Here is a 24,093-nt window from a genome sequence, read left to right on the forward strand (position 1 = left end):
TATCAGTTCTTCAGTTGAAGTTGTATCTCTGCTTATTAAAATACATGCTTGAGGCCCAGTAAAGTAAATGAGGTGCTCAGCATACATAAATTATTTCCTGAATTATTGCAAATATTTTTGCATTTTTACACACCACTTTGTACAGTTCTCTTCTGTAGGTATTTCTTCGCCAGGGCGAACAGGACTACCATTGACATAACACCAACATTCATCTGAAGTCACACATTCCTTTGTCTCTTCATTATAAATGGGTGTCTTCTCAGGGCATCTGGGATAGCAACCTGATGATGACAAGTAGCACAGAAAACAGGGTGAAGAAAAGTATAAAAAGTTAATTCAGTAACAGGATATCTTCTGAAGGTAAATGATTCTTGCTGAATCAGGCATAGTGAAAGGCCTCGCAGAGAGATCTGGACAGATTAGAGAGCTGGGCAATCACCAACCGCATGAAGTTTAACAAGAGCAAGTGCCGGGTCCTGCACCTGGGATGGGGCAACCCTGGCTATACGTACAGACTCAGCGATGAGACGCTGGAGAGCAGCCCTGCAGAGAGGGATCTGGGGGTTGTGGTTGAGAGCAAGCTGAATATGAGCCAGCAGTGTGCCCTGGCAGCCAGGAGGGCCAACCATATCCTGGAGTGTATCAAGCACGGCATCGCTAGTCGGTCGAGGGAAGAGATTGTCCCGCTCTACTCTGCACTGGTGCGGCCTCACCTCGAGTACTGTGTGCAGTTCTGGGCACCACAGTACAAAAAGGACATTAAACTGTTGGAGAGTGTCCAGAGGAGGGCTACGAAGATGGTGAAGGGCCTAGAGGGGAAGATGTATGAGGAGTGGCTGAGGTCACTTGGCCTGTTCAGCCTGGAAAAGAGGAGGCTGAGGGGAGACCTCATCACGGTCTACAGCTTCCTCATGAGGGGGAGTGGAGGGGCAGGCGCCGACCTACTCTTTTTAGTGACCAGTGATAGGACCCGCGGGAATGGTGTCAAGCTGTGAGGGGGAGGTTCAGGCTAGATATCAGGAAGAGGTTCTTCACTGAGAGGGTTATCGTGCACTGGAACAGGCTCCTCAGTGAAGTAGTCACTGCATCAAGCCTGTCAGAGTTGAAGAAGTGTTTGGACTGTGCACTTAGTCACATGGTCTGAATTTTTGGGTAGACCTGTGTGGTGCCAGGAGTTGGACTCAATGATCCTTGTGGGTCCCTTCCAACTCAGGATATTCTATGATTCTATGAAATCAAAAATTCCCAATTCAAATGAATCCTTGGACAATTAGACTCTCCAAAAGACTTAAAATTTAATCAATTTTCATTTATAATACTAAGGTGAGGAGAACTAAAGAAGAGTCTACTCATGAAAACCAGGGAAGTGTATTTTTTCCTAGTTCAAAATATCGGAGAAACCCTTATATTCTATGGGTAGCTAGTAATTTTAAGACAAAGAAACATACTGATTTTTCTACAGATATTAAAATGTCATCACTATCTCAAATAATACTTTGGGGAAGAATATGGAAGTGGATTCAATAATGAACAGGTTTTTACTACATTTATTGGAATACTAGGTCTTATTTATGTGCCCTTAATAGACCAGGCATCTCTACCCCAAGCAGATCATTTATCTGCGTTTTTTTGTATTCTCAGCCAGTGACACAAACCCCACCTGCAAGGGGTTAATTATCTGTCAATCCCCATTGCATTTCTCATGTAAATACACTTTAAAAATTATGTTCTGCTTCCAAATAAACTCTCATAAAATTCAAGTCATGGTTACACAAAGACCCCCTTACACTACTTCACACTGCAACACTGTACTAAAAATGTTCTAACAGAAATAAGTCTGCCCTACTTTTTAGTAATCTAAGACAATCCATTCCAAACTATAGGGTTAATTTTCTTTTTATATTTTATTTTTGATTTTGCTTTTTTCAATTTTGTACCGTCAGTTCAAGGAGTAAAATAACAAAGCCAAAATCTGGGCATTTCTTTGCAACACCTAAACTGGAGATAACTGCTTCCAGTTCAGACCAGAAAGACAGTTTGGACAAAAAGATGCCCGTTTTCTCCTCCTTTATGATCCAGTAAAACAGAAAATACTTGTAACCTCATTCACATTTTTGGATCATTGCAGTTTCCATAACATGAAATCCTTTCCAGTTATCAAGCATATAACTTGACAGTTATCAAGTTGTATCATAGTTATCAAGCAATGATAAGATTAAAAAAATAAAAATAACTATCAGTAACTTGCTTCTTTATCATGTAAAAAGCTTTCCATTTCTTGAAACGTTCTTAGAATGTTGTTAAAAATAATAATGGTGTAATAATTTTACATGTTTCAGGATATTATCCAAGCAGAGACTTAGTTTTGTAATTAACATCCACTGGTGTTAATAAATAATAAATTACATTACATGAAATATTTACATGTGACTGGAGACACAAATTCAACATAACATATTTAGGAATATCTTGTCAAGATGAGTGACTTATCCATAGTTGTTAAACATACTTGGATGAAGTTTTATGAAATAGAAGACCAAAATTGCAAGGAATTTATTACCTTCCAGGTATGGTACTGAAAAATTGGTGCTGACATTATTAATCATCCTGCAGGTCATGACATCACTGCCACAAGGCTCATAGTGCCATTCACACACGTCACGAGGGTTATAGTAGTCACAAAATATTGCTGATGAGAAAAAAAAGAAAGTTGATTAAAAATACAGTTGCCAAAATGCAGCTCAGCCCATATGTTTAAAGGTAAAAGCTAAATGAATCTACAAGTTAAGCTAGCAAAATTTCTCTTAAGGTATGGGTCCTGGATTTTCTTCTACTACGCATAAACACAGGATACCCTCAAAATTTGGGGTCAAAACTCTGAGGCATAAGATTTTGATATTAAACACTTAAGCTGAGGGTGAAAATGTTTGATTCAAACCACACAAAAAAGTAAGAATTTGTATTTATTTAAATTTAAAATGAAGGGTGAAGTTCTGATATTTTTTTTCCCTAGCTACTAGCAAGCTTCAAAAGTCTCCTGCAGTATATATTCAAAACAGTTCTACTTGGCGTATCACATAGACAGTCACCTCCAGCAGACCATGAACAAGCATATGAGACATTATGAATACAACTTAAATGGAATTCAGCTTAGTTGACTATGGACAGAGGTAGGAGCTTTCATAAACCTAGAAATAAGAGCTAACTGAAATTTACAAGTTCTTACACTTGGAAACCTAAACTAGTCTTAATTCTGAATCAGAATGAATTTTTACAATTCAAAAATTTAACATTTTTGGCACTTTTTTGAGAGGGGAATATGAATTTAAATGTTATTTTACACATAATGGTAAGAGCATTAGCACCGCTAGTGGACACTGCTTAATACAGTCAATACTGATTAAGTTCATGTACACAGGGGTACTTCTATGTACTTTTGTTAAAACCAAATTCTGAGTTATTTGCAAAAAGGAACAAGAAGAAAGGAAACAGGACTTGGAGTTCACCAATTATCAAGCAAAATGGAAGGATCACTTGACACCTAGCCTTAAAACTATCCCACCTCCCCCCACCCCACCCCCCCAAAAAAAAAAAAAGCTAGGCTAGATAAAAGATAATTGATATACACAAATTTACTAGTTCTATTTGTTCCCTTATGTGCTGTGAAAATAAATCACTCTGCACAGCCAGCACAACCCTGCAGAGGACAGTATTACAGTATTCATAGTTTATTTAATAGGCTTTCTGACAGCAGACAGAAAGACACGGTTGTGTTTAGCTATTACTCACGACATATATCAGGAGTTCTCCAGAAAACACAGGCCTGAGCCTTGGTACATTCTTGAGCATATGCAGCAACTGCAGAACAGAAGCAATCGCAGTCTCCACCACTGTCACAAGAGCAGGCATCATGAACACAAGCATCATAGAAAGGAGTTGGGTTCACCTGTTGGAGAAAGGAATGTTACCCCAGTTCATATCCAAACTAATAAGCTTGAGATACCTCTTGAGATCTGGGAACTGAGCTGGGCAGGAATGAGGCTGTTTCTAAGAATTACCAAACATTATAGGCTAGAAACTGCTTAATGTATTTTGTATAAAAATGGACTTAAAGTAATATAGCACCTTCATAAATTCTTAGGATTAAAAAAATAAAAGTCTTTTGCAGTGCTCACATCTTCTGAGTTCCATTCTATTGCCCTCAATAATGAGTTGGATTAATGCCAGTGAAGTTGGTGTTTTGTTTTTTTTTTTTTTCAGCAAGCTTTGCCAGCCAAGTTGTGACCAACCTCAAAAAGGCTGCACTCAACAGGAAATACAAAGCAAAGAATTTTGTGTTTGCCAGATTTGGAGTTTATCTCATCACACATTTCTATGTTTTTGCCTGGGACCAGAAGAGGAGAAACCTGGATTGGATTTTAGCTCCTGAAGGGATCAATATAGAAGCTAAGGCTAGCTGAACTGTGCTAACACCTCTAGCTGAACTGAAGACTTAGCTGAACATCAGTCTACTTAACTCTCTTCATTCATTTCTGATATCTCACTGTTCCTACAGTAACAGATGCACTGTGCAATCCCATCACTTACTGCTCTCTACAAACCTTGGAGTGACAAATTTTGAAGACATCACCCAGGATGAGGCTGCATTCTTTCTCTGCCCAGGACTTGCGATGTGGTTTCAAATCACAGGGCTTAACCTCTTCTGTGACATCTGGACACACAGAAGACTGTTTCCAGGAATTCCCAAATGTCAGAGCATTAGTCTCCTGCAGCCCACTCCTGGTTGTAAAATCATTGTTAGACTTGTCATCAAAGTTGCCACACAGACCGCACACTTTGCCCTGGAAAAGGAAATGAACATACCCACAGCTTTTAACTATACCATGGAAGTGAGAAGCAGACTCACATAAAGTAAGAACAAAACATTGACATTAAAAAGGACAATTGATTCTCCCTGTAAATGATGTATTTTCACCTTTACTTCCAACTCATTTGTACAGAAATTAAACTTTCATTTGTCTGTGTACTCAGCAAACTACTCAGCTGCCAAGTCTTCCCTCTTTTAAAACCAATTATATCCACCGTATCTCCATGCCTGCGTCCCTTCATCCCACTTCTAACACTGAAGAGTGGCTAAGCTTCTTTCAGCTGAGAAGAATGAATTTATTTTCCATTCTTCTCAATTTATTGTAATTCAGTTGAATGAATATTATTAATGTAAACCTGAGAGAACTGAATTCAGCTCAAAACTATTTTTTTCATTAAAAGCATCTGATGTACTTAGCATCATTTCTTTATCCATGAAACAAAAAAGCCAGGCACTCATTTTTCTTGAAAGAAAAAAAATTAGCAACCTACCCACAGCAGTGAAATTTAGGTAGTGATATATATACTAAGGTATATCAGACCCATGAAGAATTATGATCCTGTTACTTAACCCTGCACCTCCTCATTCAGCCCAGTGAAGTTAGTACTCTGTAATTCAGCGCCCTGATTTTCAGAAATCTGAACCATCTCCTGACATTGCACAGGGAGTGTGGTTTTGACTTGGAGCTGAGATTCTATGCAGGTTTCCAAGTTCATATAAAGTCAATTAACATCCCCTAAAATACTCTGGATGAGTGTCTCTTAACATTCGCAAACTCTGAATGTCTTAGACACTTAGCTTTATTGCAATCGTATGCTATGCATCCTCTGTGATGCACGTTAATGGACTGTAAGAAACCTTGCACCCCTGCAAGCTGTGATAGTAATAACATAAGCTAATCATTCATGTGTAGAAGATACAGGATTAAATTCAGAGTCAGAATAAAAGATTATCCATGTTTTCTTATCTCATCTATTCATACTACTATTTCAGAAAAAGACAGAGAGATCCTAACTTTGTAATCAGGGGTCAGCTTGATGAAAACTGTGGTCTTCTTATCCCAGATAAGCATCACACCATTGCTAGCCTCAATAACGAGGTAGAGGCCTACAGTCTTGTTCCAGTAATACACATCATCACCAACATCTCGCTGAATTTCTTTATAATCTTTGTTCTCCAACTTCAGCTCAGTTTTCTGAAAGTTAAAAAGATGAGAAATATTATAAAACTTTACTGATGAGATGAAATATTAGACATTTGTGACAGTACATCTTAGTCTGAAACTAAGAACTCAAAGTCTGTTGGATGACTTTCCAGGATGACAGAACGTGGTGTAGCACCTTTGCTTGAGATAACTAGAACAGACTTCAGTACCTAAGAATCTATACCTTCACACATTTAATAGGGTCTCTAACCTTTATTTATTATAGCTGTCTTTAGTGGCTAGATGTGGCTTTGTATCTCTATATATTCAGAGCATTATTTTTTTTGAAATACTTGAATATTGATATACACTCATGAATATCACTACTCACCCCCAGAAACATTTTAATAGCCTTTGAGCAGGTGACACCTGTAGTTCCACAAGGGACGTTCTCTGTGATGATACTGAACGAGCCGACAGAATTTTTGTCACCACAATAATCCTACGGGAAAAGGAATAAATGAGCATAAGAAAATTGAGTAGGATATTTAATTTTTATTTCAATCTAATAATAATTGCAAACACTTAAATCTCCACAATGTATAAATTGTTCCTACTGCTTCATATATAAGATCCTACATACCTATATTTTTACAGATGCACTAACAAATACATTTTATGTATACAGAAATGTATGTGTATATGTTTGGGCATACATATAGTATGCAGAGTCTCATGTTTGACAGAACCTGGGAAACAAGTTGTGCAATGAAACAAAACAAGCAATTATCTTTAAATAAAAATATTTTTGTTTTGTAAACTCAGGATTTTCACTTATTTCAGATTATGATGATGAGCTGTTAGCTCTCACTATAAACTAGTCCTTTTACATACAATTTATGTACACTGTATCAAAAGAAAACATTCACACAGTTTGCCTGTGCTAAAAATACAGAATTTATCTTGGCATAATCTGCAAACATCTCAAGAACAGTGATGACAGCCAATAAGAAATGGCAAAACCAAAAAGGAAATTAGATCTTCAAGGCAATTGGAAGGCACTGCAAGATGCCAGTTCAGTGCAGATAAGCATTACCTGAGTAGCCACGTATTCACAACTCCCATCAAAGTCATAGAATTTTCCATCAAATGTGATATAGTGGCCACTGCCATAGATCATACAAGTCCCATAGCACGCTGTTTCAGTGCAGCTCCAGACTCCTTTCTGACAGGTACTAGAAGAGAGCAGAAAAGTTGACTTTTCAGATCTCACCAACAGTGTGCTCTTTGGAAAACTGCAGAACAAACCAAGCAGCTACCTGATACAATTTCATAATACCCACTTTGGTTTTACTGAGTGTCTTAATTCTCAGCTTCAATAGTTTAGCCTGTTTTTAAGTTTATAATGTTTTTCAGCTCTGACTAGCTACTTTTTTTAGATCGGTTAGTAATTATGCCTAAAAAATGAGTGCACTTCCCCTATAAGAGATGCCTACTGAAAACAGAAGCAGCTAGTTATCCCAATATTTTCAGTACAACCTTTGTTTCCTCAGACAGCAAAAAGCGTGCCAGAAAATAAAGACTATATACTTGCAGCTATCATAGCTACTATAGTACTTAAGCCTAGATATGACTTTTAATTTAACACGTGGAATATATTCTAGAAGAAAACACAGAATAATAACTTACCAGGTATTGCAGTCCACTGCTATGCTCCGTCCATGATTATACCACTCATTGTTATGAAAACATGGGCAGTCTTCTTCCTTAACGCAGCCCCCTCGGCCGTCATCAAACAAACCTTCAGGACACACACAGCCTGAGACACACTCTGCTTGGTACTAGGGAATAGAAGGAGAAATTGCTACCTTATTAAAAAGTATTAAATTTTTCTCCACTTTTTTTCTTCACTTCACTCTGGTACAAACAAGCCTCACATTCATTTGTTTTTTAAGGTTTTTCTTTCTAGGTTCCTAACATTTTTCATTCTTTTTTTTGATTGTCTGAGAACCTGAATTGGATTTGCTTGGGAGGTACATCTCTACAGAACACTTAGTGAAAACAAAACTGAGAGGCTAAACAAGAGTAGAATCACCATTACTTTGGCAACAGATTAAAATCATTGGGGAAAAATAAAGAAAGATAAATAAGAAAGGGAAACAAAAATTTTTAGTTACAATTACTTTCTCTGAAATACAGGTTGCACTGTGTCATTTATAAAATAGAGAATAAAGAAGATGACATGGAGAAAAATTAAGCACATACATGATCGGTTTGAGGAGTACCACAGCGAAGTTGTATAGGCGTTTGTGAAGACCAGTTCGGGGAGGTGTTGCAGTCAAAGTAGGTTTTGTTAGAAGGGCATTCTGTTATACCTGAAAGGTACATTTTTGGTTTAGGTTAACTGAGAAAAGGCAAAACAAGTGCGTGTGAAGGGTGGTAGTCACTGAGACAGAAACCCCAAGGAATGTCCATCCTTATGAAAAAAAGAGACTCAGTGAAGACAGAACAAAGTGAAAATGTGTAAGTCTTTTCCAGAAAAAGAAAAAAACAACAAGCAAAATAAACAGAGAATTCAAGTTGAAAGTACATTGTGGGGCTAGGAGGCTTGGATTGTTTGTTTTTGTTTTTGTTACTTTATAGAATGCCACTTACTTTTCATTCTCATGTACACTGAAGTACACTGGACCTTTGCATTTCGGCAAACACTAGGAAAGAAGTGAAATAAGACAAATTCAGAAAAATGTAATTTCAGTATCTTTAATTTAAATTTAAGGATTTTAAAATAAAGAAGAAAGTATGTATCACAGACATCCTGAATAATTTCTACTAATATTCCAAGGTAAACTCTATTGAGGTGCACTTATGAATATTCACTTGGTGAAACGGTGTGTGGAGATTTTAGTCATAATGCACAGAAATATTATGTTTTAAGGAATTAATGTTAATCTATTAATCCTTAATACTATGCTTCATAATAACTCAGTAAAGAGATAGTAATGATCATTTAAATCAAAGCATACACAATAAATTTTCATGCCCATTCATGTAATATGCTGTAAATCTGTTGGCCTGTACACTTCTTCTCCCAGTTCAGTCCTCCTTGGGAGAGAAGGAAGTATTTCAGAGTTTGCACTTATGTTTGCACCAAACAGTTGTCAGAGTGTTCATGATAAAAAATACTAGACCTGTGAAAACTGCTTTCAAAAGCCTATGGTATACCAAATACCTATCAAGGGGACCTTCCTCCAGTGGAAAACATGAGCAATCAGTTTCTGACAGAAAAGAAAATAACAAAACATAATAGCTGGCCTTTTATTACCTTATTTTTTCCCTTTGTTTAACAAAATCCTAATGACAGTGCAGCTTCAGGGGCTCATTACTTGTGAAGGCTGGTACTCACAACTCCAAACAAAGCTGTACCTCTCACTTATTAAAGAATTACATTGCAACAGGACAATATTTTGCTCAGCATGACGATAGTGTGAAACATTATAAATGTTCATCAAAGCACCATTAGTAGCCTAATGGCTTACACTTAATAACTAAATTTAAAAAGGGCTTTTATCCCCATGAATGAGAAGCCACAATAAAACATACCAACGCTCTCCATCTTTTATGACATATTCCCCTGGTTCCAGGTATGACCCCTTGTAATAACACGGGCATTTGGAAACAGGCACACATGTATCCTGGTTATCCAAGTATGTATTATCTGGGCAGCCACAGCCATCCACAGGAGCAAAGTCTTGCAAGCAGTGCTTTTCACCATCAGCAATGGAACGACAGGTTTGCTGACACATTGTAAGATTGTAAAGGAAGATTTGATTTCCTGGGCAGGCAGACAGTTCACCAGCTGGAAGGAAAATAGCAGACTGATATACAACAAATGCAGGATAGACAATTTAATCTTCATGTTTCTATTTTGGTTTCTTTGGCTGTGCAGCAAGTAATGGTAAAAATACTCCCTTAGATTTTACTAAACTGAAAAATATCATAACTCATAAGAATGCAAGCCTAACTTTGTTTATCAGTTGAAAATTTCATTTTAACTGCTACTAATAGTTGGTACTTTCATACCCATATGTTTCACATACAGATAACCAGGGAGAGAACATGTTTTAACAAACTCCTATTCCCAACAATACTGTACTGTTGATTAAAAAGGATAGACAATGATAAACAAAGACACTGATAGGCAAAGACAACGTAAAAGCCATGATGGCTGGGACTCCCTTAGTCAAAGACGGAAATAGCATTATTTAAAGTGGGGAAAGAAGGTGAAAGTGAAAAATACTGCCTTCTGAGTTTGAAATGTGTGTCATAAACAAATGAGGTCTAAAGAACATAGCATAAATTAGTTAACACTATAAGCATTGTCTATTTTAATTCCATTAGTCATTTCTAAAATACTCCACATCTCTTAAAATTAAGATCATTGACAACTAAACTCAGAGAAAACCTACTCATTTCTGGTGGCTAATTAATTTCATGGGGATTACAGTTCCACTACTTACTGCAGATGCTTTGTCTCCAGCCTCCCAGTATGATCCCTTTGAAAGCACAGGCTCTTGAGTAAGAGGACAGGGCAGCACACAAGCATTCTTCATTGTCCTTGCAGAGGCAGGTGTCATATTTACATCTCTGAAGAAGGAATGAAGGGGTCAATACGCCCATAGGCGAACAATTAGCTATTCCAACTCAGTTGCTATTAAATATCCTGCACCCTTTCTCTCATGTCATTTTTATTAATTCCCATGATCTACAAACAATAGAAGGAATGGACAAAGCTCAGAGACTGAAAGTGCTGCTTCATTTCATCCAGAATAAAAATGTTTGTATGCTTATCCTAACCTAAGCAAAGCCTCTTGAATCTTTAAAAAGCAGCCAGCTTCCTAACAACACCTTCCATAAGGGATTTTGATACCACTCTTTTTTGGTTACAACTTAGAAAGCCAGAGATCCACAACTACAAAAAATCATAATGGCAAATTAACCAGATTAATGAAGATCTTCACAAAATTTGAGCTCAGATTGAGTTCCAAGTATATGTGAAGACTTAGGAATTTCTTCTTTTTTGCTCAGATAACCTTCACTTACACTTCTGTATATACCTGCATCTGTTGAATTTTCTTTCCAGTTCAGAAATCCAATCCGCTAAAATGTACATTAAATACAAACCATAAATAAAAAAGAAGAATAAAGTTACCTTTTTCTAAAGGAGCACACCATGAGAATCTTGTTATAGAAAATACTTTGAATACAAGCTATGCTGCCTCGGTTAATCACTACAAAAACTTCACCAGCTCTTACGGCCAAGCCATTCAGTAATGTCTAAAACATTTGAGCAACGATGTCTGTACCATCCACCTGAAATAAAGCGCTACTAAAAAGAGTGCAAGATTGCAATACCTTATAGTATTCTGAAGGATCAATGATTGAGTGACATCTTGCAAAAGGACCCTCTGAGTTTTTCAGCAAAGAACACCAATGCTCAGCATAATTTGCTGAAAAAAAAAAAAGGAGGAAAATGACATTACATAATCATATTCATTACATTCACTTATCTTCCTCGTGCTGTCACATCAATAAATCCAATGCAACAATATAAACACTCTGGGGAGTGGAGAAACTACACGCAGTCACTGCAGATGTATTTCTGTTCTATGATTCAGTTATCTAGCAGTAGACACACAATCATAAAATCAAAAATCTTACTGCTGCAAGTTTTCTACATAGAATCATGACAGCCCTTTCCATTTGGGGACCGTAAAGCTAAGTTGAACATAATAAGAAATAATACTAGGAATTATGCGATGCCTTTGCAGGTAATATAAATTAATGTCATTGCTTCCCTGTCTTCCAGCTCAGGATTCCTCTCCAACTCTCCTTAAACTTTCATTCCAATTTGTTGTGAAATCAGTGCTGTTATGTATTCATACTTGCAGAAATGAATGATTAATTTAACGGTCCTCTAAAACAGATGAACATCACAGTGCAACTCCTACATGCCTGCTGCAGTAATACACAGCAAAGGCTGCTCTTCCTGGCAGGAGGCAACCATCCGACTTATTAGTGTGCTTACCACTTTCAATGCTGAGACTGCAGGGATCTTCCAGCCTCTCTGCCTGGTCTGCACAGATTGACTGAGCTTTCCATGTGTTAGCAAAGGCAGATCCTGTAGCTTCTACCAATCCACTGGTTGTTTTAAAGTCATCACCTTCCATTCCATTAAAATTTCCACAAAGACCTATTGAAAAAGGAAACATTTTCCCTAATTATTACTCATTCTCATTCTGAAAGGTCAAAGGGACAACCAATCTCAAACACTGGAGACAGAAACTCATACAGCTGATTCTTCTACCTCAGTACTAATGCATACTTGTAAGTACTCAAAATTTAGGAACCCTGTTTTAAATGTTAAATCTCTGAGAAGAATAATCTTCTTAAAGATATCTCTGCCTCAGGAGATCACCCCCAAAATCTGTATTTTTAAATGCTTTTTGGTGAAATTAAAACCACAAAGTCTACTAAGAGCCTGGTTTGGTGGATAGTTTGAAATTAAACTGAATAAAGAAATAAGGAATATTCTAAGAAACTTTCATTCACCGGCACAGAAATGATAAGTGAAATTCAATATGAAATAATAACATATTTCTAGTTTGCTTGAATCAATTCTTTTCTAGTATTCTGGTTTCTGTCTTTAGTCTTCTGAATTCAATAAATAGCATGACGGGACAAGGGGTAGCAGTTTTAAACTCAAAAATGGTTTAAACTAAAAGAGAGTAGATTCAGATTGGATATTAGGAAGAAATTCTTCATTATGAGGGTGGTGAGGCACTGGAAGAGGATGCCCAGAGAAGCTGTGGATGCCCCATCCCTGCAGGTGTCTAAGGCCAGGCTGGATGGGGCTTTGGGCAAGCTGATCTATTGGGAGGTGTCCCTGCCCGTCGCAGGGGGGTTGCAACTAAGTGATTTTTAAGGCCCCTTTCAACCCAAACCATTCTACAATTCTATGATTTACCACCCATGTAAAGAATATATGACTCTTCAGCTGTGGAACAGCATAGCTTTGCTTCCCATTTGAGTGGACACTCACCTTGAAGATTTTCTTGGACTGATTGATCGACAGTCACAAACAGCTGCATGATTGGAAACAACTGGATCTGCAGCTGAAGCCCAAAAGAAGTTCGTACAATGAGGTAGTAGGAAGACGGCTTGAAAACTGAGAAGCTGGCTGAAAAACAAAACATGAACTGTGTAGTAAATACATCGGTTGCTGAAACAAACATTTCTTATTAGCTTCTGAGATATTGTTTATCATAAAAACTCCAGAGAACAGGATCAGAATATTTTTTTTTCCTCTAAAGATCATTGGTCAGCTAGACACAATAGACTTACTAACTTAACGAGTTAATTACCTAAAATGACTCAGCCCTAAGATCAGAACCAAATTCAGATTTTCTGCAAGGCAGATTCAATACAAACTCATTTATGATGAGCAATCTGAAAAGGAAGAGATTTTTTGAGAAAATATTATCCCAGCACTGCTGTGTGCACTGAGTAATGGATGTGTCTCTACAAGAGATACACAGCTATATACTGCTTCTAATAAAATCTTAGATACTCTTTCCTGAGCAAAATATGGGAAAGATATAGACCAGTGGTCCTTCCAGTCAAATTCTCTCATAAGCTGTTGCTGCATACTTCTGGAAAGGAAATTAAAGCTGCATAATATGCAATATTATAAACCCTATAACATGCTATATATAACAAGCCCCTGCAACACGCAATACTATCCAAGAGAATGTCGTTTTTTAGCTAGCTATCAACTTATGCCCTGATCCAGTGGGATAACAATGCTTTGCCCTATTTTAAAAACTGCACACACAATAATATTAACAAAATAAAACCACTTAATTCTAAATGTTGTTTTAGTCGTAAGGTACTTGAAAAAAAAGGCTCTGGATTTTCTTATATTTTACATGGACAATATAACATAATCAAGCCATTATAGAAAACCCAGAAGAATTATGTATAAAATCAGCATAGTAGAGGAACTGGGCTCCCTATTTCCTGATACATAATTTCTTATAGCAAATCAATTATTATATGCTCTATTTATCTATTTAATCCATTTATTAGATGGTCTACTTTATCGCCTAGAACAGTTTTATTTCTCTAAACCTTCAGCTAGACACTGTAATTGTTTTAAAATAAACATTCACAACTGTCTCCTCCCATGAATGCTTGTCCTTTCAGATAAAGAATTACTTCCTTGCAAGTATTTTATCATCTGCAGATAGGCTGGTAAATAAGAAGCAACACATACTGTGTCAGTGTGCTGCCTGAGCATATCTGAAAAGGAGTGATAAAGAGAAGTTCTACATTGCTTTCAGAAGTTACTCCAGGACATCACAGCTGCTGTTTGATAATTACATCCCACCAGAAGTTAGGGTCCTAAATTAGGTCATCTGAGTCAGTCTCTGGAAGTGTCTATGTCCACTGATTATATAAAAATATTTTGGTGTCTCAAGCGAGCTAGGAAGATAAAAGGACACTACATAGCACATCTCTCTTTCCTGCCTTGGTTGACCATAAAATATGGCAGTTATCCTGTGCCAGGCTTTCTTTCCACAGACAAAAGGGCATGGGGAAGTGGTGGGGTGGGGTCCACATGCCTGAGCCTTACGACGACTGAGAGCTAGGACATTCCAACATCACATACCCAGACTTTGAAAGTGCTAAACGCTGCTTTGTAAGTAAATTAATTATATACTTTAAGTTTAAGCCACGACAATTCCTCTTCCCAAGTTACATGCCAAAATATATTCAAGCTGTATGAAAAAAGTTAAGGGACATTTTTTTTAGTCATTCTCTGCATACATATTGAATCTGTCCATGAAATTTTCAGTGACAATGATTAAATCACATTCACCTCAAAATCATTCAGAACACATTCAGTTCTTTTTTCAACATTTGAACATATTTCACATGCCTCTCTCCAACTTTTGTCTCTGAAAAAATACATCCCTACATGAGAAGTCAGCTGTGTGACAACACTTAAGGCTGTATCCCTTACCTGATACATGAGGCACATTCACTGTCATCTCATTCAGTAACACGCTGCCATCTGATTTGAAAACCACCACCTGTACAAAAGCAAATAGGATCAATGAGGTTCCAGGTACTAAGAGGAACACAAATTGATAAAAAATAACTTTATATGAGGGGAGAGAGAAGAGCCAACATTTTGCACATTTAGACCGTGGCTAGAACTTAAAATTTAGGACAGGAAGAATCTGTCTTAAAATTAAAGTGGAAGTGGGCCTGTATAACATGAGCAAAGTTTGGTCTTGCTATTCAGTGTTTCAATTACACTTGCCTACAACAATTCATGGCAGTAACAAAAAGAGTTGGTTATTGCTCCACAGTATAGGAAATATGCTAATTTTCAAAACATTCAGGAGAACCCACTCAACACTTACATTTTTTTTGGCATCTACTAACAGCACAACAGTCTTCAAACAGGTCTGCCCATCTGTGGAGCCACAGGGAGCCAGCTCTGCCAGGAGGGCATGAGTATCATTTACAGTACCCTACAATGACAGGGAAATAAATGTCCAATCAAACATCTCACATACAAGATGATTTCCAAAACAATGACTAAACTCATCAGTCACAATAACAATTGCTGTAGAACTTAGTGCTAAAACTGAGGTTTTATAGCTATCTCCATAAGAGAACACTTTCAGAAAAACAAACAACAACAACAACAAAAAACAACAGTGGTATGGTTTCTAGTTCAACAAGATCTTTGTCATTCTCTGGAAAAACAGGCACTAGATACTTTAGGGATAAATGAATGAAATAGCTGCCAAGCTCTTTTCCCTAGCTGGTTTTGACACTCAAACACAGAAACACCTATAAAGACCTGGCTGAGACATTTTAATCCTGACAACTGCCAATTTTTTGCAGTATACCTATCCAGGTAGCCAGCATGCTGCTTTGATTTTTTTTTTTTTAATACATGAAGGACTCCGTTGGGTAATGACAGCATATGTAGTCTGCTAAGTAAGCCACCCATTGCAGCAAGGGCCCAAGTCCTCCCATGGGGCTGTTATAGCCCATCCTGAAATCGTCACTCTTTTAGCATTTCTTCTTCCCTAATCCCATAAAAGTAGAATAAAAGAAAAATTTACAGCTGTTACATAAGTGCGCAAACACTTACTTGCCTTCACTCTATGAGAGTAAAGCCTTACAGTACACAGTACCTTGGCCAACACATAGTAACAGTCTCCATGGAAGGTGTATTTCTTCCCATCAAAGGTAGTGATATGGGAACCTCCTTCCACTGAACACGTGCCTGGACAGGGTAAATCTTTGCATGTCCATCTGCCTGAATCACAGGTGCTATAAACAGAGAAATAAATAATCCAGAGATGCATGTTGGTATTATAGCAGCTGAGAGCACTGAAAGCATCTGTATAGCTAGCAAACGGCAACACATCCCCAGGTGTTTTAAAACTGTTTATTTGACCATTTCCTTAAGATTTCCCCCTCTCATAAACTATAGATACAAGACAACTTTTCAGAAAACTGGCCGTATAGACAGTCAACATATACATAAGTTCAGAATGTTTTCAGGAATTTTACAACTACGTGGAATATTGAAAAGGACAGACCCACATACAATCATTTAAAAAAAGGTGTATAACCATGATCCTTACCATTCTTCACATTCATTGGTAATGGTTTCTCCAGGGGAATACCCCTTTCCATGGAGTCTGCAGTGGCACTGGCTAACAGGTATGCAGCCTTTTTCAGTAATATCATCATACACAGTTCCTGTAAAGCACAACAGTAAACAAACCATTACAGCTCCTTCTGAAATGAGCAATTTCCACAAAGAAGAAAATCTGAGAGGGGAGACATTCTCAACTTGGCACAGAAAACAGAGGCTTAGGTAAGCAAAACTGAAGAAAAGTGTTTCTAATTTTTTGTAATCTAAGAGCTATGGAAAACACTTTCATCCAGCTTTGAAAATCTTAGCCTAGCCATTTGCACAACTACACACAAATGAAAAGATTAATAAAAATATAAAATAACAATCTCAAAATTTTACCTCTTCAGCTTTTCAGACCTTCTGGCATACAACCTATACTGTCATAGTAATCTTTTTTCTAAATTTGACAATAAGTCCTAGAATTTAACTCAAAATAATGAGTTGCAATAATAATTTTAAGATACAATTTGATGACATTTAATATTTTAATTATACCTCCTTTGCTAGAGTTCCTAGTTTTGTTCTTGTTTTGCTTTCTAATACAAAGATAAGTAAAAATAATACAGATGCATGCACATACAGGAACTAGAAATACACTTGCCTTCAGGACAGAAACAACCATCCATGTAGTGCTCCTCACAAAGGCTGCTGATCTCCAAGTGTGAGCAAGTATCCATGCAGGGTGAGCCACTTTCTCTATAGATCATGTTGCCAGGACAGGTCTTGGCTGAAAAAATGAGAAAGACACCATCAGTTATTTGAGTGAGAAGTCCATCATTCCTCGAAAAAATACAGATCATATGACCCACTCCCCTCAAGCTGGTGGTGTCCCAAGACAGCCTCCATTTTGCAAAGCATGTTTAATGTTTGTTTCTGAATTGCTATCCCTGCCTTTTTTATTTTCTCCCTTCAGTCTTGAATAAATCAAGTTATCTCACTCACCTACAGTATCAGATCTTGAGCTTTTTAATGGGAACAGAATTTCTATTTGCTGAAAATGATTTCTTTATAATCAAGGTAATAGAAGAAGAAAACAGCAAAACCATAGTATTTAGTTTATTGCACTACTGGTATGCAATTCATTGTGTATGGCTATAACTTTGTAAAGGAGAAATTAATTTAAATATTTCACAGCGCTACATTCATGAGACATTTGTTTTTGTAAAATTGATATAGCTGCTTACGGCAAAAGGACTGTGTCCTCCATTCACCCGGCCGGCCACCTGCGTGCGAACACTGACGAGAATACTCCGAGATGGTGCTGCAGAGGCAGAAGGAGTCCTCATTTCCATTACATGCACACTTGTCCTGCATGCAGGCTTGGATGTACATTTCCAAATTAAGGCGTGACTGACAGTCATCAAATGCAGAGGAGGTCAGCAGCCTCTCACACTCATCACGCTAAGGAGGAAGAGTAAAATTATTTAAGAGATTTGTAAGCACCTGACCTCCTAGACACTTCCTTTCCTGGTCATAAAAACTGTATTCTCCTGAACAGCAACAATTACTCAAGCAAGGAAGAAGAAACCATTTGCCCTGGAATGGCTGAAATCTTCCCATCTCCTCGTGCACAAACACTCCATAGTGCCAGGATGTCTCCATGTGCCTATGAAACCAAAGGTCACAAGTAGGATTACTCACATGTTCATTACAGCTTGGAAGAGCCAGAGTTTCATCGGGGTCTTCACATTTGTCATTGGGTTTGCTGATCTTCTGTAAATTCCCATATGTAATTGCATTGTAGCTTGCCACTGTGAGAAAAAATTAACAAGAGGTTTTGCTAAGACCAAAAAATTGACAACAAGGAACATCTGATTCCTGTGACTCTACTGATTAAGAAAAGCAGTTACTATAATACAAACTAGGTCTGTCAAATGCGGATCTCTGTTCTGAATTATCTCTGTTTGAAGTGTACTTAAAAATTTAAACAGGTAACAAGAAAAGAAGGCCAGCAGAGAAGAGAAAAAGATGATGAACCTGGAATAAAGCAGGCGTAGGCTAGGAATGCAGCACTGGAATACAATGCTTACTCTTAGACAAACACAGAGATATCAGAGGTAAAATTTGCTCTCTTGTGATGCTCCTATACACAATGCTTATGAGCCTATCTTTTGGGATAACTGTCAGTGTGGTATGATGACTCACCTCCACTGATAAACTCATTGTAGATTGGAATTCCATTGTAATCCCCGCAAAGACCACAGGTCTGGTTGCTAAACTTGCTGTCCAGCTCCACCTAGGTAATGGAAAGAAAAGGGGGAAACAGAAAAGAATTACATTTTTTTTTTCCCTATATACATAAGATTTAAGTCTTGCTGGAAATTAGGTAAATTGATGATAGCGGTCCTTTACAAGGCAAATAAAGGAAAATGCAGATCAGACTGTGGGGTGTTACAGTAAAAACTTCAGCTATTTCTCAGAAAGCTCCCGTTCCCTTTCTTTTGACTAGTAAGATCATCTGCATGCCATACTACTACTTCTGTCACATTGCAGAGAAAGGAACTTTACCTTTTTAAAATAAGGTACACTAAGAGCCAGTTGGATGAGTCAGCCTAACACTGTAGCTCTGTTCAGTCCATCAAATTCTACTTCTGTTCAGTCTATAGTAGTCTGTTAAACTCAGGAAATGCTAGATAAAAATAAATTGATTATACATACCATCAGTGCATCTTCCTGATTCCATATCAGAATCAGGCCTAACTTGGCATAAACCTTGGTGTAAATGTCACTGCTCTCAATAAGCAAACCAGAGCTGTAGTAAGGTGTTTTGACTCTAGGAAAAAAAATCACAGACTTTGAATTAGTACAGAAACATAAAGGGTGGTGTGAATATCTGTGATAAGCCAAATACCCTAATGAATGGAGAAATCAGCCTCTAGGGAAACCATGGCCTCAGGCCTGTCAGTGGTCAAGAGGCATTTGGATACTGCCTTAATGTTATGCTTTAGTTTTTGGTTAGCCCTGAAGTGATCAAGCTGCTGGACTTGATGACCTTTGAAGGTCCCTTCCAACTGAACTATTCTATTTTATTCTATTCTATATTTGATATTTCTATCTATCTGATTCTAGCTGCACAGGATGCCTGGTTTTAATGAGGCATAAAAATCTCCTTCGCTGACACTTGACAAGAAAACTCATTGCCCTTAAGTTGTAAAGCATCTTCAGTGGCAAAAGGCTCCTCGAAAGCATAGGTTCTTTAATTAAAAAAAGAAAAAAAACAGGCAAAAAAAAATCCAGATCTCTTCAACATCATTGTGGTATTAATAGAGAATATTCAAATGCTCGCTAATCATTTACTTTTACCAAAGAAATAACAGCATAAATAGAAGTTTCTCTGTTTAAAAACTCTGGCAACCATTTCAGAAGGAATGAATGTTCTTTTGAATGGATTTTCCATTTCAAGAGATAATTCAAAAAACATAGGCAGGTATGGGGACTGACAACAAATTGTTAGAAAAATGTGTAGAGAAGGAAGCATGTTAAGAGAAGTTCAGTAGTTAGTTTCAGTAGTCAGTCCAGTAGTTTTCAGTTGGCAGAACCGAGCTTATTAATGGTGACAGTAATGCATGTTAATGTGACATAGGATATTTTGCACAAGGCTGGGTATAGAAGGTTTTTGTCTGATAAGGAATCAATTCATGGGACATCTCTCCTATTTGTGTATATCTGTCTTACGGTGCACTATGGAACAAGTCACACCGCTGAAATTCATCTGGCAATAAAGGGATTGTGGCAAGCAGCCTCATCCTATAAAATTGAAAAGACTGAGTCTGTTCAAACAAAAGGAGTGTACACTGGAGTCCAGTCAAAATAACCTGTACATTTTCTACAGACTTGCCAGTGGTAATTGTTATCTATTAGGATTTATATGTCTATGAATGTCTCTACTTAACTAGTGTCTTGACAGGGAGAATTTTATCTCCTTATCTCCTGTCGCTGGGATCTTTCCAACTGTTTACCTCAGGTATTTTTAATACGGCCATATGACTCACACATCTAAATACTAGGCAGGAACTCAGATGCCATTATTTCTACTTCTGGCTGCATTGTTTGTCCTTCACAATGAAGCCTTACTTGATCATATTTTTAGAGAGGATTATAAAACATTGGGCAGCTTTTCACCTCTTAGATATCACAGCGTGGAATATTCCTATTTCTTCTAATACTATAACATTCAATTAAGCAGTGGATCAGGCACCAAAAGGCAAATTCATAGATTTATCTGCTTTGCAGGTTTCACTTCAGTGGTGTGAAATGGTATTGTATATGGAAATGGATCATACCCATTTAAAGAGCAATATGGGAAATTAAGTTCTACAAAATCTAAATCCTGCATGCAGCAAAAACCTGTTCTACAAGCCTCTGTTCATAAAGAATCTATTGTTTTATGAACAATACTTGAGATAAAAAGAGGCCTGGTTCAAGAAAAACAATTTTTAAAGGATTTCTAAACATGTTTTTCATGGAGTTCTTTATAAGACCTGAGTACACGGTGAGGGGCTTTTTCAGTTTGGGGCAAGAACGCATTTTGTGTAACTTCATGTTATTTTGTTATGCATTCTGGTATGATCCCTGGAGAACAGAACGCTATTTTCTATCTTTGAACAGATTTTTATCACAGTAAAGCCCCTCCCCAAAGCAACTTTTATGCTGGATTTTCAATGGCTTTTTTGGCTTATAGAAATGTTTTTAGCTATTAACTTAAGAGGTATACAGAAAGATGTGTAAAGAATTTATCTTGCTTTTAGCTTCCCAGCAGTATTACACTAAAGGTACTTACATCCGCCCATCCACCACAGTCAGTTTTGGTTGGAGGTACACCGTGAAATCCTTGATTGTTAATAGAATATACTGGATCTCAGGGTGGTTATTGCTGTTCAGACCACGCTGAATGTGGACAGAGAACTCCTTGTAAGTCTCTTGGCAGTCAGAAACAAAATTATACTCGCAAATGCCAGGAAATTGATAGATGTCTCCATCAAAAGTTTTGAAGTGGTTGTTTCCCCAAGTGCTGCAGACATAGTGTCCATGATTTCTTGTCCTTCCTGTTAAGTTATGAAAAAGTAGTAGTCAGGAAAAAAGTGAAATGAAGGAACTAGAGTCAAGAGAAGGCAAGTGCTGCAGTATACAGTAGAAGCCATTTGCAATTAAATGCATGGTGACTCCATATCTCAAGCCTAATCAAGTATCTGCCTATTAAGCAGAAGAGATGTGAATATCTGATGAAAAACAAGACATTAACAAATATTGCTGGGACCTGGGTATATATTGCAGTCCTCACTGAGGTGAAGGAATCTGCAAGGTGGGGAAACTTAACCCTCTGACCACTAACAAGCTGGTGCATAAGTACAATAGAGGTTGCTTCGCCAAATATATGAATTTATTCTGAATCACAGTGATATATTAGTAGTATTTAGTATTTCTAAGAGTTATTTCCTTCCCCGGTGCAACATGCACTAGAAAGGAAACAGTTAAGAAGTCAAGCAAGTGCCACTACTATTCTGGAGGACAAATAGGTAAAATCTGTGCATAGCAGGAGTTTTTAAAGAATTATTCATTTTCCTAACTGAAATAGTGATTTCTATTACCACAGAGAGCTCTGCAGAAGATAGGGTAGAGAATAACTGTGGCAGTAGCAGCCAAGAAAAAGAAAAAGAAAAAACATAAAGCTGATGCTCTGAAATTTATTCCCTTTCCAGCCATGGTAAATCTCAAGATGCTGCAGATTAGAGGTGAGCATAGAAGCTGAGCATACTTGGGCAGTTTGACAAGAGCACACTTGCCACTCACCTCCACAGGGTTTTCTTGCAGTGTTTAATCTGAGAAAGCAGAACTACCATGGGGACCTCAAAGTTACTGTACTTTGATGGTATCGATCATACCAGATGCATCCAGCCATGATGGTACTAACCAAGCTGGTATGCTTCTCTCCCCAAAATGAAGGCTACACAGAGATTTGCCCACAGCTCACAACTAGGATCCAAAATGCAAGATAGCGCTTTCCTCCTATTGCTAAACTCAAGACACAGCAAACCAAGATCAATATCCCAAACTCAAACACTGCACAAAATTAATCACCTTTCTCTAAAATAATTATCAGTACGAGCATTCAATTTCAACACTTTAAAGTTGATAACATATAGAGTAAATTGGAGTTTGTAGAGAAGGATTATTCATGTCGTGAATGACAAAATGAGCTTTGTCCAATGTCAGTATGCTCACTTCTGAAGAAAGCATTTATGTTGTTCCAAAGTAACCATGTAATGCACGATCATATGCTTTCTTCATTGTGTAACAACGAACCAAACGAAATTCTGTAATTTCTTTCTGTCAAGTAGTTGTAATGCCTAAGAAACTCTCAACACATGGAAAGAAAAGTAATACTGAAAATATTTTCCAAGCACTTCATATGAGAGATTAATGCTGTAGATATAGGCTCCAACCTCTCCGAAGAGAACAGTATCTACCTATGTTGGGCTGAGCCATGCAGCCTCAGTATTTGAAAGTTAAAGAAATTCAAGACACCTTAAAACTCCATTGTGATATTTAAATACACTACCTCCTTCTACCTTTGCAGTAATATTTTAATTCTCTCCTCTCTCTTTTCCAGGAAGTGATCTACCACCATATCATTTCCAGAGCTTACCTTTTCTTATTTCATTTGTGTTGGAAAGAGCCAGCCAAAGCATAAAGAGGCTGGCAATTCTTAGCCCCATGGCGGCTAAGGTGGGTGAACTGTGAACTCCACTGAAAACTTTTCTTTATATAATATCCACTGATGCAATTGATTCTATCACAGGGGAGGAGATGCAAAGGGAGGAGGAAAGAGGAGGGGTAAAAAAAATAGGTGTGATATTTACAGAAGATAAGAAGTAAACAGACAGGTATTTTTCACTGTAAATGAAAGAATTTAGTATACAGGAAATGGCATAATATTGATTCATTAATCATTAAGTTTTTTATTGCTCTATTTCTTTCTCCTACAGGATGCTATGCTTTTAAATCCTTCTAATGCTCACGCCAAGTTTAACCTTCAGTAACTCCTATAACAAACAGTGAATTTTGGAGTGGCAGAGAAAGGAAATCCCTTGAATGAAGTTTAAAGTGAGATATCCTTAAACAACAGCTTCAAAGCCAAAGGACTTCCATTTTTCACCATCACATAGAATGATTTCCCTAAATATGAAATATGTCTTCTGAAGCTCCTATTAGACAACTGTAACCCTTATAAATAAAAATAATACCTTTATAAAAAAACCTTTATAAGGTTTATAAGGTTTATATTAAACCCTTTAT

The 24,093-nt window shown here is 37.4% G+C and overlaps 1 protein-coding gene across 1 annotated transcript in view; it reads right to left on the minus strand.

Moving 5' to 3' along the window:
* Positions 1-23,572, minus strand: part of MUC2 (mucin 2, oligomeric mucus/gel-forming) — an 84,100-nt gene extending 60,528 nt beyond the window's left edge. Inside the window, exons 1-26 of the mRNA XM_083840293.1 lie at positions 23,444-23,572; positions 21,578-21,842; positions 19,456-19,570; positions 18,943-19,033; positions 18,439-18,548; positions 17,982-18,198; positions 17,399-17,524; positions 16,742-16,859; positions 16,286-16,424; positions 15,500-15,610; positions 15,094-15,163; positions 13,111-13,248; positions 12,097-12,261; positions 11,424-11,518; positions 10,529-10,655; positions 9,612-9,867; positions 8,667-8,719; positions 8,277-8,386; positions 7,701-7,852; positions 7,108-7,246; positions 6,403-6,513; positions 5,883-6,062; positions 4,602-4,841; positions 3,790-3,946; positions 2,561-2,689; positions 134-281 (exon numbers count right to left, since the gene is read on the minus strand). Coding sequence (XP_083696419.1) covers positions 134-281; positions 2,561-2,689; positions 3,790-3,946; positions 4,602-4,841; positions 5,883-6,062; positions 6,403-6,513; positions 7,108-7,246; positions 7,701-7,852; positions 8,277-8,386; positions 8,667-8,719; positions 9,612-9,867; positions 10,529-10,655; positions 11,424-11,518; positions 12,097-12,261; positions 13,111-13,248; positions 15,094-15,163; positions 15,500-15,610; positions 16,286-16,424; positions 16,742-16,859; positions 17,399-17,524; positions 17,982-18,198; positions 18,439-18,548; positions 18,943-19,033; positions 19,456-19,570; positions 21,578-21,842; positions 23,444-23,513 — 3,632 coding nt within the window. The 5' untranslated portion in view covers positions 23,514-23,572. The remainder of the gene's footprint in view (positions 1-133; positions 282-2,560; positions 2,690-3,789; positions 3,947-4,601; positions 4,842-5,882; positions 6,063-6,402; positions 6,514-7,107; positions 7,247-7,700; positions 7,853-8,276; positions 8,387-8,666; positions 8,720-9,611; positions 9,868-10,528; positions 10,656-11,423; positions 11,519-12,096; positions 12,262-13,110; positions 13,249-15,093; positions 15,164-15,499; positions 15,611-16,285; positions 16,425-16,741; positions 16,860-17,398; positions 17,525-17,981; positions 18,199-18,438; positions 18,549-18,942; positions 19,034-19,455; positions 19,571-21,577; positions 21,843-23,443) is intronic.
* Positions 23,573-24,093: the final 521 nt, after the last annotated feature.

This window comes from Anser anser, assembly GCF_964211835.1.
Source record: "Anser anser genome assembly, chromosome: 5".
NCBI lineage: Eukaryota > Metazoa > Chordata > Aves > Anseriformes > Anatidae > Anser > Anser anser.